At 39.2% G+C, this 20860-nt stretch overlaps 1 protein-coding gene across 1 annotated transcript; it reads left to right on the forward strand.

Annotated features, from left to right (window-relative positions):
• Positions 1-13: 13 nt before the first annotated feature.
• On the forward strand, positions 14-19140 carry LOC143295829 (serine/threonine-protein kinase VRK1-like). The gene is made up of 13 exons (XM_076607472.1): positions 14-113; positions 1389-1420; positions 2082-2225; positions 4840-4895; positions 6145-6214; positions 7887-8083; positions 8939-9043; positions 9580-9712; positions 11117-11237; positions 12309-12367; positions 13068-13210; positions 13883-14300; positions 15032-19140. Exons 2-13 carry the CDS (start codon positions 1402-1404, stop codon positions 15136-15138), a joined length of 1572 nt encoding a protein of 523 aa, XP_076463587.1. The 5' UTR covers positions 14-113; positions 1389-1401; the 3' UTR covers positions 15139-19140.
• Positions 19141-20860: the final 1720 nt, after the last annotated feature.

The raw sequence follows: 20860 nt of genomic DNA on the forward strand, positions 1-20860 counted from the left end.
CCAGACCAAGGAAATGCGCGTTCACTTTTCGGCTGCTTGGCGCACAGTTCGAGTGGTCGAGATCATCAATCGGGGGATTTCCTTCAATTTAGCGCTAAACGACAGATAGTAACGTAAGTTTTGCTGATCGGCGAATTTCAGTTCAATCATATTATGGTGATGTAATATTCCATATTCTCATCTGGGGGTTGGCAGTTGATTTCGTCCTTTCAGTTTCAGTTCATATCATCACCGTACTTCTCACCAGGAATCATGCTAACACACTTGTGCTGTAAGAAGGTAGTTGGTCAATAGTTGGGTTCTCGTTGAAGGTTTTAGTTCTGTTCGGAGCATGTTGCATCATCGAGGGTTCGATCACCAAAATCTAGCGAGAAGTTGAAGATCACGGTACAAGGAAGTTTCGATTACATTTTGGAACCAGCAGGTCTGCTAAGTGTTCATTTAGATGTTTTTACTCAGAAATCATTCACCGAAATACTTTAAATACTGTCGTGTAGACAGTCTGTTTCTTGCAAAAGTATTTATATCAAATGTAAAATAGTTCAGTTCAGTTTTTTGTGGACGTATATTAATGCCTTTCGGCTTGCTTTTTTTTTTTTTTTTTTGCTTTTTTTTTTTTTTGTGGCAGAAGAATTTATTTGTTGACACATGCAGGTAGCTGGGACACACATTTCAGGGTTCAGAATGAAGTATGTTAACTTGTGAAGACTTCAGCCACATACAAATGCTCTGCAATACATAGTAATTCTTTGGCACCGTGTGTACTTGAGGAACCAAGTATACCTTTAAAAACAATGGAAACTTTTGAATAGAAGGAAGAGTTTCTCAGTAACAAGACCAAACAAATAAAACAAATAAATAAAAAAATAAAAAGTCCAAAAACCAATTATCATTTTTAGAACAGTCAAGAACAAAATACAATCCTACGTAACATGTAGCCTGTACCCCCATACTAACACAGTAAAACTAAAAGGAAAGATGGAAAAAGTGCTATGGATCTGTCAGATACTAAATAGTGACCCTCAGCCATGCACTAATGAGCCATTAATGATTGATTTTTGGTATGGGAGAGCTGGTAGCATTGCCATTTCATGCTCATAGACAAATGCCAGTGATGAGTATTGCGTATTAGTGAGCATTTGATTGACAGTGGAAACTTGCTACACATTCACATGTCCCCAGATTATTCTCATAGCAGGGATTACCATGATTTCATATAAAGGCTTTGTTGACAGTGTATCAAATCTACAATACAGGATTTAGAGGTAGTGAAGGAGAAATAGTGCAGGGGTGGAGAAATTTGGGAGTGTAGCATTGCATTGCATTGTATGTGCGTGTGTACTGGTTGCAATCAACAATAAATTAATAATAATATGCTCTTGTTTCAGATCTCCTGAAAAAATGCCAAAAGCTGCTGCAGGTAAATAATTTGTACAAGCTGATTGTGTGATTCTTTATTCCTGCCACCCCATCTTCCATGCCATTTAACTTAAGTGTCAATGAAACAATAGCTGATTAATCTCATTATAGTTTATGCATGTTATCTCATAATTACTGTGGTGTATAATGAAATAAATCATAGGTAATGAGTCATGCACAATACTGAAAGTCTTTAAACAACAGCTCATTTGACACTTTAAAAAAAAATTCAAGCAAAAACTGACAGGTGTATTTCTGGAATTGGTTAAAATCAAGAGCATTTCTATATTATAATACCATAATCCCCCCCCCCACCCCACCCCACCCCCCATATGCAACTGAAACTGGGTGTATGAAGTGGATTACTCAGCTATTAGAAATTGTAACACACACACACACACACACACACACACACACACACACACACACACACACACACACACACTGGCCAGTTTTCCTGATGGTTTTGCAGGATTTAAAAGTTGAATGTTCTTGAAGATTTCAAAGGACCACCTTTATATAAGTTTTTCTTGTATAACTTCACTAGTACTGTTTCTCTGTGATTTTCAAATGTTTTTAGGACATCAGATCATGAGATGGTAGTCAACAAGAGAGCATGCTCATTGCTTGTGTTGATTTATGGCCATCACTCTTTTGTGCAGGTGCTAAAAAAGGGAGAGCCCCCAAAGCACACAAGTTACCTGAGCGTTTCCCACCAGGAGAGACCCTGTACCAGGCTCAGTACAAGAAAAAATGGCAGCTGGGAGACGTCATTGGACAAGGAGGGTTTGGTCTCATCTACAAAGGTAGCGTTGCCATTTCACTTCCCTTTTTTTTTTTTAGAAGTGAATTTATTTTGCATGTTTTGACACAAACCTTATGCCATACTTTATTCTTATAGGGGTGTGTTTGAGGGGGGTGGGTTCCTTATGATCATTAGCTTCTTAACTGTTTCATGTAAACTTATATAGCATAAATACCTCATGTTTTTTGTGTCTGTGTACGAGGCATGATCAAAAAGTATCCAACCTTAATTTTTCATGCGTAAACAAATGAAGCTAAGGAGGTATGGTTTGGTGCACGTATGTAGGTGACCCTAATGCGCAGGCTATGAATTTTTTCCCGCTAGCAGAAGCTGTCAGTTAACGGCAGACCACCGATGAATGAGGAAGTGTAAGTGAACGCTGTCGGATTTTTTCTTTTTTGACAAAATGACTGAAAAACTTGAACAACGCTACTGCATCAAATTTTATGTCAAGCTTGGCTATTCTCAAGTGGAAACGATCCGCAAGATTCAACAGGCCTTCAGGGACGAAGCAATGGACACCACACAGATAAAGGAGTGGTACAACCACTTCAAAGATGGCCGCACATCAGTGGAGAGTGAAACACGTTCTGGTTGGCCCTCAACATCCCGAAATGAGATCATCATTGACCAGTTTAGGACCCTGGTGATGCATGATCGTCGAATCACGATCAGAGAACTTGCAGACGAGGTGGGCGTCAGCATTGGATCTGTTCATTCCATTATGCAGGAGGATTTGGGCTTGAGGAGAATTTCAGCAAAGTTCGTACCAAAGCTGCTAATGATTGAGCAGAAGCAACTCCGTTTGGAGATCGCACAAGACATGCTGGATACTGAACAGTGAATCCAGTTTCCTCAACAGTGATCACTGGTGATGAGTCCTGGGTTTATGGGTACGACCTAGAAACCAAGTTGCAGTCATCACAATGGAAGCATCCAACATCCCCAAGGCCAAAAAAAGTAAGGCAGGTCCGCAGCAATGTCAAAGTCATGCTGACCGTCTTCTTCGACTCCAGTGGCATGGTTCAATTGGAGTACGCACCACACGGCACAACCATCACCAAGGAGTATTACCAAGCGGTTCTGCGTCGCCTTCATGATTATGTGCAATGCAAACGGCAGGGCCTGTGGGCAGCGGGCAGTTGGCAGCTCCATCACGATAACGCACCCGCCCATTCTTCACATTTGATAGAGTTTCCTGGCCAAACACAACACACCTGTGCTTCGTCAGGCTCCCTACTCTCCCGACATGGCTCCGTGTGACTTCTGGCTGTTCCCACAGCTGAAAATGCCCCTGAAACTGAAAGGGACCAGATTTCAATCCAGAGCAGACAGCATGCAGAATGAGACGGACCAGCTGCACGCCATCCCAAAAGAGGCATTCCAGCGCTGCTTCCAGCAGTGGCAGAACTGTTGGGAGAAGTGTGTGGTAGCGCAAGGGGACTACTTTGAAGGAGATTTGTTTAAGTTTGTTGTATCTAGATACGAGTAGTTTTTATGAACAAATGTCGGATGCTTTTCGAACACACCTCGTATATGATCATGCTCTTTTTTGTGTGTGAAAGAGGCAACAGAGTATGTTTAAAATCTTAAGTATTTTGGTAAGACATTTCAATCATTATAAGTTTTATAAAAGTATAAGTGAATCTAGTGTTGAGAATGTACAGATTTCTTCTGTTGTTTTTCTTGTTTTTGTCTGTTTCAATAATGGGCTTGTCACACAGTGCACACTGTCAACAGGAACAAGCATGTGTAGAGTCAAATGGTGTTTTATCTTGCAAATGCATAACTCTGTTTGAAATTTTAGCTAAATTGTAGCCAGAACAGGGCACAATGAATTCAACATCTGATTCACTTAGTCATTCAGTGCTTGAATTAAAAATCATGTTACACTGAGCAAATATGCTTGAATTAAAGACCCTGTTATACTGGGTGAATATACTTGAATTAAAAATCCTGTTAATGTTACACAAGGTTAATTTGCTTGATTAAAAAAAAAATCCTGTTGTACAAGGTGAATATGCTTGAAATTCAATTAAACATCTTGTAATTCAGGGTGAGGATGCATGAATGAAACATCCTTTATTTTTGCGGGTGAACATGCTTGGATTGAATATTCTTTCATACTTGGTAAATATACTTACATAAACAAATCCCATTGTTTGATATGATCTTAGTCTTAAAGTATTTGAAAATAAGCTTTCATCATGGTGTGTGGCAAGGGAATTAATTTACTCTCTTTTTGCTTGGGATAAATTTGCAAGTGTCTGATAAAACAGTTTTCAAACTAGATCAGAAAATTGTTAGAAAATATGAATCAGCATTACATTCATGCAATGATTGAATTACTAAAAAAATTTTAGCCTGGGTCCATAAACTTAAGGCATGAGATGAGATGAGCATTGTGTTGGTTAGCACATGATGAGATGCATTTTGACCATATTTCAGCTTTTCAAGAAACCACAGCTTGTCAAGAATGTTTTTCAATGATAAACATCCCCAGAAAATGGCTCTAACCTGTCTAGTGAGAAGCACTGGCATAGAATGAATCAAGCCCAAAGTTTCTCTTTTTTTTATGATTATCACCAGTCAGAATCCACATTTTGGATTTGCAGCTTTTGATGTGACTGACGGCCCACCCAATGAAGCCCAACCCTTTGTCATCAAAATTGTAAGTTTTCTTTTTGAATCCTTTTGTGGTTTTTGGAATATCTTGAATATATTTGAAATCTAAGTATATCTGGTTTTAAATCTTGAGTAGTTTATTAATATCTTGAAGATATTTGACGTCCAAAATGATTTATTATGCTCGCAGCTGAAAATGTGTGTGTGTGTGTTCATATTAGCTGAACTGTCACCTTGATTATGGGTTGTTGAATTATATGCAGTTTATTACTGTGTGTTGTTATATATACAGTACTTTTTAACCATAAAAGGTGCTGCTTTTTCACTAAAATCTGAGCCCTGTGTCTTATCGGCTGTGTGCTGTATGTGCCTGAAAACTAAATTCTGACATTCACTGGGGGCCATCTGTCACAATAAACGGTATCTGAGTTGCAAATGAATTTATGGTGCGAAAGTAGATTAGAGAAATCAGAAGTGAGCTGATTGTTTTTCGAAAGCAGAACGCAAAACATAACAGAGGATGTGTCTGAAAGCAGGGCTTGCAGACTGAATTCCAAATGAATAAGTTAATGAACTGGTGCTTTACAAAAGCTTACATTCAACTGAAATGCTGTTAAATTGTTAAGATAAAATAAAAAGTAGACAAATGGAGTAACAGCTGAGTCAAGCTGATGAAAACAAGTCAGATTCCCATTCAATTTTCCGAAGATGACATTTCTTCTCAGAAAACAACATACACTGATAGCAGAGCTACAATGGAAGACTTTCACTTCATGTCAGATGCAGTTTATTGGATGAGTGCGTCTTATATGTGTTCAGAATAGCATTATTCTTTCCATTCAGGGGGTGCACCTTATGTGCTGCAGGCCTTGTAAACCAAAAAGTATGATACAAGGGAGAGATCAGGCACCAGGAGGTCTGCTGGTGTGTTGACCTGAAAGATTAGTAAAGTTCACCAGGTGCTGCTGGGATTTTAAGTACAGACCCTTTCCATAGAAATGCACTGACTTTTGAGATGTCATGTCTATCCTTTTAAAGCTTATTTCAGAGATATTCCTTCAGCAAGTCTCCAGAGCACTTTAGCAAAACGATAGTTCAGCCACACATGCACAGTATAAAAAGAAAGCATAATGGGGTGACCTGTGTGCAAAAAGAATGTAGAATATTGATCTACAGCCACAGTTTGTGCACAAAAGGAATGCAAGATATTTATCTGCAGTTATCTTTGTGACTGGAAATCTGTGTGTGTGTGTGTCATGAGCAAGAATTTTGGATTGCCATATATTTGTTTTCAGGAACCAATAGGTAATGGGCCACTGTTCTGTGAACTTCACTTCTATCAACGTGTGGCCAAACCAGAAAATGGTAGGTGTATCCTGTCTTCAGATTAAATGGACATGTATCTGCATTGTGCAGAGATCTTACATCGAATGAAAAAATGGAAAATATAAGATATATATATAACAGTTTACATAATGATGTTGCTTTGGAAACCAGAATATTTCAGCTGACATAGAATCCTTTTCCTACCACCTTCACAGACTGATGATTGCACTTTCCAGTAAACACTGCTAGGGAAATGATTTGGCAAAATGTTCTTTTCTTTGATGTCCCTTCCGCAGAGTTCTACAGTTTTTTATTTTTTATCTTAAGCATTATTTTATTTGGCTGAATGAGTGCAATGGCCGAATAGTCAGAGCGCTGGATTTTCACCTGTGTTTGATCCCTCGTTTCAGCATACCTATAGGTTGAGGATGGAGATTTTTCTGGTCTCCCTGGTCAGCATATGTATGCAGACCTGCTAGTGCCTGAACCCCCTTCGTGTGTGTATGTATGCAGAAGATCAGATTCACAATCCATGTCAGCTTTTGGTGGGTTATGGAAACAAGAACATACCCAGCATGCACATCCCAGAAAACAGCATATGGCTGCCTACACAGCAGGATAAAATTAGTCATTCACATAAAAGCCCACATGTACATACATGCGAGTGTAGGAATTGAAGCCCACAAACGATGAAGAATTTACAGCTGGCATTCATTTTGTTTTCCCCTGCTTCACATGATTATCCTGCACAGCCTGTCCAGGCCTGCCATGCATACACCAAGAACAGGTCAGGGTTGGTGAAACACATTGTTATGTATAGTCATAACTGAATGGGTTGCAGTTAGGTGAAGGTGAGACTGGGAATGTTGATTGCCAACCGTTTTAGAGAGAAAGAAATAGAGAATGTTATTCAGTGATAAATTGTCACAGTGATTACATTTTAAACAAAAACGAAGGCATATTGCTTCAAATCAGTAATACTTAACTTACTTGTGACTTGCAAATAGGTAAATGATTGGGGAAAACAGAAGTGGGTTGTTGTTTTTCATTGTAGTTGTTGTTCTTATTGTTTTGTTTTTTGTTGTTGTTTTTATAGGTTTTTATTGTGATTGTTTTAATGACTTTTTAAAAATTATTCTATTGTTATTGCCATCATTGTTAAGATCATTACCATTAACATTGCCATCACTGTTCATCGTGTTATTGGGAAAGAGAGATAGAGAGATCACCTGATAGTGGATGTGAGCCACAAGACTGTATTGTTCTCTTTCTCTCCTGCTTTCTTGGTTCGTGGGCTGCAACTCCTCATCTCCCTCTGATCACTAATATACATGTACTACTACAAGTGGGCTTTTACATGTATGACCATTTTTTTTACCCGGTCATGTAGGCAGCCATACTCCATTTTCTGAGGTGAGCATGCTGGGTATGATTCCATATCCCACCAAACACTGACATGGATGAATTACATGATCTTTAACCTATCTATTTGATATTCTGCATGTATATACATATGAGCTTGATGGAGGAGGTTGATGCACTAGCAGGTCTGACCTGGGAGATCAGAAAAAATCTCCACACTTAACCCACCAGGTGTGTCAAAACCGAGGATCGAACTCAGGAAATTTCGGGCAAGAATCCAATGCTCTTAACCATTCGGCCACCGCATTCATCAGTTCATTCTCTAACAGCAGCCTATCTGTGCTGACAGTTGAGGAATGGCGCAAGCTGAAGAAGCTACGTTACATGGCTGTGCCACAGTTCCTGGGCTCCGGTTCCCACAAGAAGAATGACAAGGAGTACCGCTTTCTGGTCCTACAACACCTGAGCACAGACCTGCAGAGAGTCTTTGAGCAGAACGACCGGAAGTTCTCTGAGAAGACCACCTTTTCCATCGGTCTTAGAATGGTGAGCAAAGGACCTGGTATGGTTGTGACAGTGTTGATGTTTATTTCTAGCTTGATGTGTGGTTTTTAAGGTTGAAAGGCAGACATGTTTATAGTGTTTCGTTTATCAGGCAGTTGTTTTGAAGAGAATTGTATCACATTGGTGTTTGCTTTTTTTGTTATATGCTTTCTCTTCTTCCTGTAATGCTTTCTGCAATGTCAGTGAGATTGCAAACACTTCAATGGCTGCAGTAACCACATTCATGCTTAAGTGAATACTGCTCAGAAGGAATAATTTGTCAGTGTTCCATTTAGATAAGCATTTGAAGGTGGGAAATACGTCATTGTGGGATTCTTAGATATATGGAAAACTTATACTTTGCTTTGCTATTGCGAAGTACAGTGGTGTATCTTTTAATTAGTAAAGAGAAAAACAGTAATGACATTGCAGGGACCATAGTTACTACAAATACATTGAAGACTTGTGAAAATAAGTGACTGATAGAAAAAAAAACCTCAGGAAGAAAGGCATGATTATTAGATGTTGTTGTCTCTTTTCCATATTCGGCTATTGTGTAGCATGTTTCAAATCAGAATACGCTGTTTCTCAGATTCCATTACACTGAAACCTGATCAAGGTTTGGCTGAATGAAAATGTAAATGCAAAGACCAGTGCAGTATGCAATACTATGATCTTATGAAGAATGCAGTTTGTATTAGAATTTCCATAACACTAAAAATTTCACTGGTGATCACAATTTTATGTAATTTTTTATCCTAAGATAATCATGTAATGGGCCTGAAGTTGTTGTTTAAATGAAAGACACGATATAAATGATATTATTGTTGTATCCTGTGTACGGTTTTCCTGTTACAGTTGGATGCTTTGGAATACATTCATGACAAAGGGTACTGCCATGCGGACATCAAAGCTGCCAACATACTGCTAGGATACAACGGTGGCAAAACAGATTTCAGTCAGGTTTGTGGCTTTGTATGTTACCTCATGCTGAAGATTTCAGTCCTTCATTTACTGACATTACATGGAAAATGCATGTACATGGATTTACTAGAACACACACATGTTTGCTCCCCTGTCTACATAATGTGCTCCCCCCACCTCACCCCTCTCTCTCTCTCTCTCTCTCTCTCTCTCTCTCTCATGTTTCAAAGTGAAGGAGGGGGGAAGGGGGGGGAGCATGTTTTCCACTTGGTGATATGAGCATGTTGCTTATGTCATTAAACCATTTGAATCTTGAATCTCTCATGTTCCAGTGAATTAACTGCATTTGTATGCATAATAAGAACATAAGTGTAGGCTTTGACCTAGCATCTTTGACATTTTCTGTATGTCTCTCTCTCTCACACACACTCCCTGTTATGTACTCACAGACATCCAGTCTTGGTAATTCATACTTTAAAACACACCACAAAAAACGTGTATGAAAATATAGACTCAGGTCCATTTGTCCTGAAATCAACAAGATGTGTGGGTTTGTTTGTTTTTTTTTAAATCAGGTGTACCTGGTGGATTATGGCCTGGCCTATCGTTTCCTGGTGGACGGAGCCCAGAGACCCTACAAAGCAGACCCCAAACGGGCACATGATGGAACCACAGAGTATGCCAGTCGCGATGCTCACAAGGGAGTGTGTAAGTGGATGATAATTGTCGTCATGGGGGTGCTGATAAACAGAGGGAGGGGATACTGGCTGAGATCAGATGGCAGTGGTATGATCAATACGTTCCAGGATAGCAGCATGTAATTTTGTACTGTTATAGAGACTGTTTGAATTTTCTGATTGCAGCTTGAAAAAAAAAGAGGAATTTTTTGTTTCCAGCTTGTTTAATTTATATGTGTTCAGTCAGTGGTCAATGGTATTTGTATCTCATTGTAGATTTACTGAAGTACAATTTTTTTGTTTGTTGTTATTCTTCTTTCTTTCGTGTATGCGTAAGTCTAGGTTTTTAGTTGCTGTTGATGTTTTTTCTTTTCTAATAAACATTAATCAACCGTCAGAGCTCTATTAATGCAGACATGATATTGTCATTTGAAAAGGATCAAGAGCAACTTCTATTTCCAGAGACATTTGTTGAGGTTTTTGGTAATAGTTCTGACAATCTGTTTGAATTTGTCATATGATAATAATTTTTAGGGTTTTTTTTTGTTTGTTTTTGTTTGATAAGATCATACCATGTGATATTTAAGGAGTACTTGACACACAGTCAGTATGTGCATTACTGTTCCCACATTGTGTGTGTGTGTAAAGCTTAGAACAATTTACATGAAATGTGGGTTGCTCCTCTGTTTCTTCGGTTTGGGGCTGCAACTCCCATGTTCACACAAATATATGCATGGACAGTACATTTGTGACCATTTTTACCCTGCCATGAAGGCAGCCATTCTTTGTTTTTGGGTGTGCATGCTGGGTATGTTCTTGTTTCCATGGCCCGCTGACCCTGACATGGATTACAGGATCTTTAACATGTGTGTTTGATCTTCTGCATGCGTAGAGGGATAATAATCCCTGCAAGAGGGATTCCGTAACTAGCAGGTCTGCAAATCTGTTGATCTGGGAGATCAGAAGTCTCCACAATTTACCAGCCAGGCTTCATGACCAGGGTTTTAACCTGGACCCCCACATTGAAAGTTCAGTACTTTAATCAACTGGATGTTGCACCTGTTAGAAAAGTAGGTTATTTTTTTATAATTTCCTTTCTTTCCCGGGTTTGTACAGGGTTGTGAAAGTATGGAAAATCCTCGGAAAAATGAAAGAACCCCTTCCAGGGCTGGAAAAATATGTTTTCTCCTTCAGGGACCAGAAAAGTCCTAGAATTTTGATAAATAAAGCCCTCAGCCAGTACTGTTCAACAAAGAGCTTCATGCATTGAAAATAAGATGAACAGAAAGTGGTGAAAACAGTTTAGTAGACTATTGTCAGTTTGGCATTGTGTTTGATATGGAAATTTTTCGGTCTAGTCTGGAAAAAGTATAGAATTTTGTTTGGTCACACATGTAGGGGGGAACTGTGTTAACAGTTTGTTGTGTCTCCCCAGTGCCATCAAGGGGAGGGGATCTGGAGATCCTGGCCTACTGCATGCTGGAGTGGCTGGCTGGCAGTCTGCCCTGGAGCAAGGTCCTCAGTGACAAGGACAAAGTGCACGACCTCAAGTGCAGGTATGTGTGTAGGTTGTGTATCTGCAACTTCTGTATTCGTGAATGTGTGTCATGTGGCTGTAACTTCTGTAGATAAAATCAAATCATGTTGATTGTTGGCTAGCTGTGCGCTTAGGGGCCATTTCAGAGCTGATTACCAGTCAGTTCTTAAAACCAGCCTTAAACTTCTGTACATATTCCTTAGAGATGCTTGTCATTTATCACAGAAGTATGACATCCCATTGTCACATCTTGAAGAGAATAGATTCTGTTTTGACAGGCGCAATTGCTGAGTGGTTAAAGTGTTGGACATTCAATCTGAGGGTCCCAGGTTCGAATCTTGGTAACGGCACCTGGGTAAAGGGTGGAGAGTTTTCCAATCTCCCAGGTCAATATATGTGCAGACCTGCTAGTGCCTGACCCCCTCTTAGTGTGTATACGCAAGCAGAAGATCAAATACGCATGTTAATGATCCATGTAAGCGTTCGGTGGATTATGGAAACAAAAACATACCCAGCATGAACACCCCCGAAAACAGAGTATGACTGCCTTCATATGGGTGGGGGGTGGGTGGGGGGGGACTGGTCATACATGTAAAAGCCCACTCATGTACATAAGAGTGAACGTGGGAGTTGCAGCCCACGAACAAAGAAGGATTCTGTTTGTGTTCTGTATGCCTTTTGTTTGCTTGTTCGTTTTTTGTTTGTTTTTTTGTGTGAGTGTGTTTTGCAGGGAGTAGGGGGTTGTTGGGGAGGGGGCGTGAGGGGGCTCACACTGTAACTTCAGAGGTACTTCAGTGTGAAGTGCTGAGTGGTTTATGGTTATGGATTTGACCACCGGCATTGATATTTTGGGGCAAGGGTTCATTGTGGGATGTTTACATCTCCAACAGCTTTCTCTACTGAAGCAAAGGCTATACTGAGTTATGAGCTTTTGACTATCCTTATCAAGGAGAGAGAGTCAATTTTGTGCTTTGATTTGTCTCTGCACAAAATTCAGCGCTATATAAATACCATTATCATCATCATCATCATCATTGTGTTCTTTTACGTTTTAAGGAGTTGTGTCTTTTTTTCCTGTCTTTGTATCCAGGTACATGAATAACCAGTCTGATTTGTTCAAGGACTGCTTTGGCACCAAGCCATGCCCAGGTAATTGCTCAAAGCTGTTTACACTGATTTTAAAAACAAGAAAAAAGGAAGAAAGCAAGCAGAAAATGACATGAAAGACCAAAAGAATTTCCTCTTTTTGCATAGGTGTCTTATTTTATATTTTGATATTTAATTCTGAATGGATACTAGATAGTGGCATGCTGTGTGCATTCACTAGTTGGTTTTTGATATTTAGGAACAAATGCTGATAAAAAGGGGAGTGATTAATCGAAGCCTCAAATATGTGTGTGTGTCTATATGTATACAGATACATACATAGAGATATGTGCACATATCATGACAGACACAAAAATGATGGGCACAAGACTCAGACATGCCAAAGATTTCTCAGCTGTATAAGGATGATAGTCCCTCTATGTCATTTCAGGTTAGTTTTGATTATTTAATCAGTTTATAAAGGATGACGTAATTAATCAATTCATAAAGGTTGTCAGACACTTCATTAAACTTTGCTTTAACATTCTCATGGCTATTTCAGATGTTCTGACATTGTGTTACTCAGAGGGTTTGAAGAAGTACTCTGCCAACATAAGCAAGCTGGCACGTTTCTGTTTCACATTTGAACTCCGTGTTATGACATTATCTGTCTTTTCAGAGGTTTTGAAGAAGTACTTTGCCATGCTGGCACGTTTCTGTTTCACATTTGAACTCAGTGTTATGACATTATCTGTCTTTTCAGAGGGTTTGAAGAAGTACTTTGCCATTGTGAGCAAGCTGGCGTATGATGAAAAGCCTGACTACAACCAGCTCCGTCAGTTCCTGCGCTCAGGGATAGGCAATGAGTGGGCGCTCGGCCTGACTGATGGGGCCTCTCCTACCAAGGTGGGCAGTGGGGAATCTGTTTCCTGCCTTTCTGTCTTCTTCTTTAACATTCTAAATGTGGATGCACCACCAAAAACAGTTTGGCTGCACACATCTCTGGGTAAAAACAGTTGTGTAAAAGCCTACCAGTTGATCATAGTGAGCATGGGAGTTGCAAGAGTTGTAGTACATAAAAGAATGTTTTGTAATCTCTTAAAGAGAAATTGTTGACACGTGGTGAAGAAAAGGCAGCAATTAAAAAAAAAATGCATAGTCATTACATCGATAGAATATCACAAAGTTTGATCATGCTCCCAATAAGAACACTAATTCATAATAAATATATGCTAAACCTTTTGTATTTATACCAGGAGCAGCTCTTTTACCAAGGAGATTATGGTTTCTCGTGGTTGACATTATTCAAATATCATACTGAAATGTTATAATCAAAAAGATTAGTTCTTTGGGGCAAAAAGCATTACATGACCCTTGATAGTTTATAAAAGGATAAACGTGTAAAATGATTTAGCCAGACAGTAGCTAATAATCAAAATATAGTGATGTTGAAATAAAGTAAATGGATGGCTTCCAGTTTGAAAAATCGTCGCATACCCATAATAGTTTATTATGAAATGGTTAAAGAAACAAAATGACAGAACCATCATGACAGACCTCCACCAACGCTGTCCACAGGGGGTGAAGCGAAAGACAGACGCCGCCGGCGCTGCTTCGCCCAAAAAGAAAAGTCGGCCAAGCTCCTCTCCGGCTGCCCCCAGACGCACTGCCTCCAAAGCTTCGGTCAGAGCAGCCGCCAGCACATCCGGGCCAGCCCTCATCAATGGCTCCAGCACGCCCAAACCCTCCACACCCAGGAAAAAGGCCAAAACAGCAGTCAGGAAGAGTCCCAAAATGTCGGGGGGTGGAGCTGTAATCATCCCAGGCATCGGCAAAACGAAGGGACCGCCACCTGATATCATCCCATCAACCACAAGGGTCAAGTCACCAGGGGCCGGGGTCAAATCACCAGGACGCGGAAGGCCACGAAAGGCAACGCCAAAAAAGAGTTCCGCCACTTCCCCTGCTGCCACTCGGCCCAGCAGTGCTACAAAAGGTATTTTTAGTATAACATGCTCTCAGTATTTTAGTGTAACACGCATAAGGTATTTTAGTATAACATGCTTTAGGTGTTTCAGTGTGACATGGTTAAGGTATCTTTGTATAACATGCATTTCAAAAATTGAAAAGTTCTGTCTGTTGACTCTGTTTAAGTTCATGATGTGATGTGGTGTGATTTTTGCATGTTCTTTTTTGTTGAATGTGTGTGTACGTGTGAAGCACAGTTGTTTTTTGTGATTGTCAGCACCACTCTGCCCGAAAGTGTTTTACCACACAGAGTACATTTGTAAAAAAAAAAAAAAAACTTACGGTAAAAACTTCAAAGACCAGTATGAAATCACTAACAGCCAGTACCCACATGTACTGATATTACATATTATTGGAGTCAAGTTTTTCTCTATGGTTTAGTCAGGCTGTGTGCAGAGATGCCTTATTTACGGAAAGTTATGGAGCATACAATAGGTGGGATGGGTTTTCTTGTCAACTTTGTTCTGTTCTACTGACTCAGATACTTTGATGCCCAGAGTGGACTGATATTTCTGTGTGAGGCAGAACAGCCAACATTGTTGCATACTACGTTCATGAATCATGGTACTTTTATAAAACATCTCTTTGGGGGGAAGTCATGCAGTTTACTTATCCAGGTAAATTGTACACACTTTTGTGTTGTTGCTTGTCTTTTTTAATTCTGTATCAAGCATGCTTTGTTGATGTGTCCTCCATCAGGTAAAGGCAGGACTCCGCAGAAGAGAAAGCGAAACAAGAAAACCACTTCATCTGACACTGCCGTCCAAACTTCTCCAGGCTTTGGCCTCCGGCAGAATGCTGTTTAACCATTAACTGTGAGCAGTATGATAGGCAGCTGTGTGTATGTGGTGGTGGAAATGCTTTGACATGTACATTTCAACTTGATGGTTGGGTAATGATAGATGTGTAATGCTGCAAAATACTGCAGCATGATACATTGACTTGGCTCTTATTAATGCAGGAACTGCTTTTGATCCGGAAGTCATGTTGCAGCATGAAAGCGTATTTTAAAGGTTTCTGTGTAGGTTATTTTAAAATGAACATTTTGCTGCAGACAATGAAATGGCCAAAAACACACAAAAAAAGTGGATCTCATTGCCTGATCATCTGTTTTGAAACATTCTTTGGACATGTATTATGCAGTTCACACTTGAGACAATGGTTTCACCATATGTCAAATAATGTGAAAGCTACAAAGTGTCTTGAGTTTGCTTTGTATGATGTATGTATGCTTTCTTCCATGATATTTAGACTGATAATATGCCATATCCAGTCATACTTTTTTTCTCTTTTTTTTTTTCTTTTTTTTTTTTTTTTTTGTCAACAGTTGTGAAATTGGGTCTGAATGGTAATTCTGTCTTTCTCGCCCAACCTTATCCCTTCCCCATCCTTGCTTCACAAGATTATACCGGTAACCTTTGTCAATGTGCATGTTATTTATTGCTTCACATTTTTTTTTGGTCTTTTTTATAATGAATTTATCAAATTTGTCGTTCTCCCAGTTATAGTAAGGTGTAGTTTTAAATATATGGTTTTTTTGTTGTGTGTTTGTGTGTGTGTGTGTGTGCATATTTAAAATTTGAAATAAAAGTTGAATGTGAAGTGAAAAAAAAGTGTTTCAGTAAGGCTTATTGAATTGAATAATTAGGTTGGTTTTCTTTTTATAGAATTATATATTAGAAAAATATTAGGCAAATACTGGGTTTTACAATTCAAAGAATGGGTGTTTCTTGATTCAGTAGGTGTGGTTTAAAAAATATTCATGAACAACTTCATAGTTTTTTTGTTTGTTTTGTTGTTGTTGTTTTTTACAGCTTTTCCATAGCCATGTCTTTTGATTGAAGGTATAGAGGAGGACCAGTTATATTCAGCAAGATGTGTTCTCACCAGCAAGATAAACATATTTCATAATCACAATGCTTTTCAAAGTTTCCACTTAAAATGTATGCTTTGAGTACAGTCACCAAGATTTTTGCCACTCACCAAGACGATCTCCATTAATCCACAGCAGCTGATGCGGCTTGCATGCAGCTGCACAGTATAAAGGAATTGTATGCTTTTGTCTTTTCTTGTTTTCTTGTTTTGTTTTTCGGAGGGGGTAAAAGTTACTGCATCTGTGTGCTGTGTTTTTGTTTTTAATTAAAGAACAGCTGAGAAGACAGCTGGAGTTGATAGTTGGTGGGAAAATGCAAGTGATCCTGCAAGTTTTTGTTTTCATTTGGTGACTCGGTTTGTCTTTTTTCGTTGTTGTTTTTCCCTTTTCTTCTTTGTGATTGTCCAAGTCAGGGAATAGTTTTTGTGTTTTGATTTGGACAATGTTCATCATTGCTTGTGACTTTGTGTACTGGTTTTGTGTGAACTTGTCGTTATTCATCCTCTCTCTCTCTCTCTCTTTCTCTCTCTCTCTCTCTCAAAAAAAAAAAAAAATGAGAAAGAAAGATACAACACTGATAGGCAGATGTAGACAGATATTAAACAATGTTGTTGTGGGGAAACCACTGTGTTAACAACTCTTCTGTCATTAAAAATCAACCTTTCACAGATGAAAAAAAATGATAGAAGTGGGAGTTGGAGGATTGTATTAACCCCTTCAAAGACAGCGACTGGGGGCTATGTGTGTATATCAAAGATGAGACCATGTCTGGCTGCTGACAACACCATGCCACAATGATATGTGCTGGAGATGGGCAGACATCAGAATAGATTAGATTTAAAATCCCATGGCCTTTTTTACAGCCATCAGGGCAGTGAATTCGTGTCCGCTGTGTCTTGGACTTGGCGTAGGAAGGCTGGGTCAAATCCTCTCCTTCCGCTGTTTTAACCTTCCCCAACCCGAGTCAGGTACCCATGCATATTTGGGTCAAGTGAGGAAAACAGGAGTAAAGTGTCTTTCCCGAGGACACAACGCCATGCCAAAGTAGGGCCTCAAACCCTGATCACTGGTGAACACTGAACCGAAAGTCCAATGCATAATTGTGCCACTGCACTTCTTGGGTGTAGGAATGACATCAGTGCACAGGGGAGGGTGGGTGTTGTGGGGAGGGGGAAGTAACCCTGCACTGTATATTGCTTGTTTTCTCTTGGTGTAGTGGATGGATTTTAGCCTGCCCACCCTTTCTGGTCTAAAGGGACACTTTCAGTGTTCTAAATAGCAATACTTTGAATACTTGCCAAGTCCTTGCCATGTGCCTTTGCCTGTAAGACATGCCATCACTTAGCACATGTCAGCAGCTACATCAAGTTTAATTAATTTAGACATGTATTTGTTTTGTATACTTGAAGATCAGAGCACTTCATTTTTTGTGGGTGTAGTAGAAAGGTTATATCTTCAGGGTCATAAGGAGGGGTAGTGGGGTCCACAAATTTGGGTGGTTTTAGTTGTTGCTGTTGTCTTTACTTCTTTCTTCAGTCTTCTTTATGACACCGGTGGTGATGTATTAAAACATAAGCTTTGATAAACCTGTTGATCATGCGTCTTGGCCACACCATCTGATCTTATCACTTGTCTCTTGTCAAGTGCAACAATGCTGTTGTTTTTGATAAGATGATCAGTCTTCTCACTGTTTGCCTGATTTTCTGAAACCAGCCTAATTTGACTGGAAATGTCATTGCTGGATTCAGCTTTGTACCCGTAATTTTGAGATGTTTGGAAATCTCTTGCCAAAGAGTTGATTAGTCTCTGGTTCTAAAGTCTGGTTCTAAAGTCAGTCGATTAGTCTCTGGTTCTTAAGTCAGTCAATTAGTTTCTAGTCTCTGGTTCTAAAGTCAGTTGATTAGTCTCTGGTTCTAAAGTCAGTCAGTTAGTTTCTAGTCTCTGGTTCTAAAGTCAGTCGATTAGGCTCTGGTTCTAAAGTCAGTCGATTAGTCTCTGGTTCTAAAGTCAGTCGATTAGGCTCTGGTTCTAAAATCAGTCGATTAGTCTCTGGTTCTAAAGTCAGTTGATTAGGCTCTCTTTCTGATTGATTCCAGTTCTGTTATCTAGTTACCTTCTGTGTTCATGATCCCATGAGTGGACTGCTATGTTAACCATATACTGTTTTCAAGGGTTGCAAATACTCGACGTTTTAGTGTTTTTATAACTTTCGGTGATGACATCAGATGTGAGGAAGATGAAAATACTCTTCTTGTCAGTCAAGTTGACTCAAACACAAATTTACAATTAAGCATTTCGATCCTTAGATCTTCAGACAAATATACAATAAATATGAACAGTCATGAACATTCATTTTCTCAATATTTTGTTTTTAGTTTACTGGACAGTCTCATGTTCAAAATGCATTGCTGCATTGTTTTTGATGTAATGTATTATATCTGTGTTCAGTCCAATAGTAATGTAGATCTGCAAGTTTGCACATGAAAAGGATTTGCTGCATGGATGAGAAAAAATTCCACTCCCAGCCTATCAGCTCCTGCCATGATTCGAACCACAGATCTTAAAAGATGGAAGGGTGTTGCTTTCATTTGTTCCACACAGATGTTTTACCTGTCATACTTTTTTTCAAAACGTTGAGTATCATTTGAAGAATTCGAAATACATTTCTTTCAAGAAATTGTGTGGGAGTCTTTGTTTTTTCCTTGTTTTGTTGGGTTCTCTTTTTTTCCAGACTTAGGCACAGCTTAAAAAGTATATTCTTTTTGCGTTGAGATTATAAAAACATGTAAAAACTTGACAAAAACTGAATGTAAACTGTTTTAGTGTTTGTTATTTGTAGGTTTAGTGCCTTTGCTGCACATTTTGTTAAGGCTCAGATTCTGATGAATATCTATGTACTTAAAGCTTTGGAGAATAAAAAGCAGTGTGCAAATGTCATCTTGACTGCTGTGTATCTCTTTTTGTTTCAGTGAGATTGATTTGGAACTGTACAAAAACACAGCATACATCAATACACATGCATTGACATATGGAGGCGTTCTTTTGCATCATATATGTCTGTCTATACACAGTCTGAGAGACTCAGAAAGATCCACAAGTCCTTTCTGAAATCGTTGTGGCCATTTTTGACTTAGGATTTTTAATAATGTTTTATACAAACCCAGAGACCCCCAAAAACAGAGTATGGCTGCCTACAATACAGGGGGGGAAAAAAGTCTTGTATATAAAATCCCATTTTTATGTACGAGTGGGAGTCACAGCCCATGAAGAAGAAGAATACAAATACAGAGTAGGCCCTCAAGGCCTGACCAGCTTGTTGGATTTATACACAGGGCAGTCATTTGATTAATTCTTTATTGGTGTGAATCGGATTTGAATCAGTCTGCAAGTTTTTACACCACCCTGGAACTGAAACTATAAACATACAGGCATGAAATTATTCAGACTTTAGACAGAAATAGACAAGAAAAGGGGTGGAAAGCAGCATACTTCTTAAAAAATGTTCACACACAATTATGGAGGTAATGATGTGTTTTCAGACTGAGGTAAAAATCCTCAAACTCATCCTCATGAGAAGTAACATGGTATCATGGTACTGCTGATTGAGTTACTGGACCATGCTTCTGGTAGGTGGTCTGGCAGTCCTCGCTGCCTTGTTTGGCCTCTACCTGTTCCAAATGGTATTTTAACTACACATACTTAACCGTGACCCACTAGTGCAGACTCCGACAGAGGTCTGATTCCTGTCCTGTGCAAACTACTGCCCGCCTATGCAGAGAAAACGAAAGTAGCTATGGCCAATAACCTCCTGAAGTAAGTTACCTCCTATTTCTACCAGTTCCATGGGTGTCTGCAACTGATTTAATTAGGGACATTATGTCAGCATACGGCATTGCAGATAGCTCCAAATGCCCAGAGGCAATTTGTGCATGCTGCATTGCCAATCTTTTCATTTTGCCATTGAATCTCTTGTAAACTCCACATGCCTTGGGGTTTTTTGCCCAGAGGAAATCCATCATACATTAGTTGCTTACATATCCCAGAGCATTCCAATCATAAGACGTAAAAGATACAAGAATACTTTATTATCTCTAAAACAGTAACTGATCACATGTTTGCTGATAAACAGGTACTTCATCCACAGAACAGCACAAAGTTCGATTGTCCAATAAACCTGAGCACAAATCCATAAATATTCAACAAAAAGCACAAAGTCCCACAGCACATTCTGTGTATCGTAAACAGCGCAAGTTCCCCATTAAAAGAAGTAATGATAATATAATATTTTTTTTAATCAAATAAATTAGAACAAAATAAATGAAAGTAATCCAATTTTAATCAAATAATAAAATGCTATTTGTACATTACTTATACTCAATTAATTACACAGGCATATTGGAGTGTTTTCCTGTCATATGAAGCTCTTCTTCAGCAATGTACATTGTACCATCTACTGACACCCACTCCTTGGTCTGGAAGGCCCCTTGATTGTTATTGCTGCCTGTTTAATGCTAGGCATTGGTGTTCCCCAGGTTTTTCCCTCCCATCCTGCAGTCTATCTACTGAAACGATGTAAATTCACGTTACAGACGGAAAACATTGTTTTACCATGGTAAAAAATACAAATGTATGTGCTGAAATGGTCTCTCAATCGT

The sequence above is a fragment of the Babylonia areolata genome, chromosome 21 (genome assembly GCF_041734735.1).
Source record: "Babylonia areolata isolate BAREFJ2019XMU chromosome 21, ASM4173473v1, whole genome shotgun sequence".
Taxonomy (NCBI): Eukaryota; Metazoa; Mollusca; class Gastropoda; order Neogastropoda; family Buccinidae; genus Babylonia; species Babylonia areolata.

Bases quoted from the DNA above. Each gene is read 5' to 3' on its own strand.
- LOC143295829 (XM_076607472.1), top strand. The intron at 6,215-7,886 runs GTAGGTGTATCC...CTGTGCTGACAG, and splicing joins TGTGGCCAAACCAGAAAATG to TTGAGGAATGGCGCAAGCTG. The intron at 9,044-9,579 runs GTTTGTGGCTTT...TTTTTAAATCAG, and splicing joins GCAAAACAGATTTCAGTCAG to GTGTACCTGGTGGATTATGG.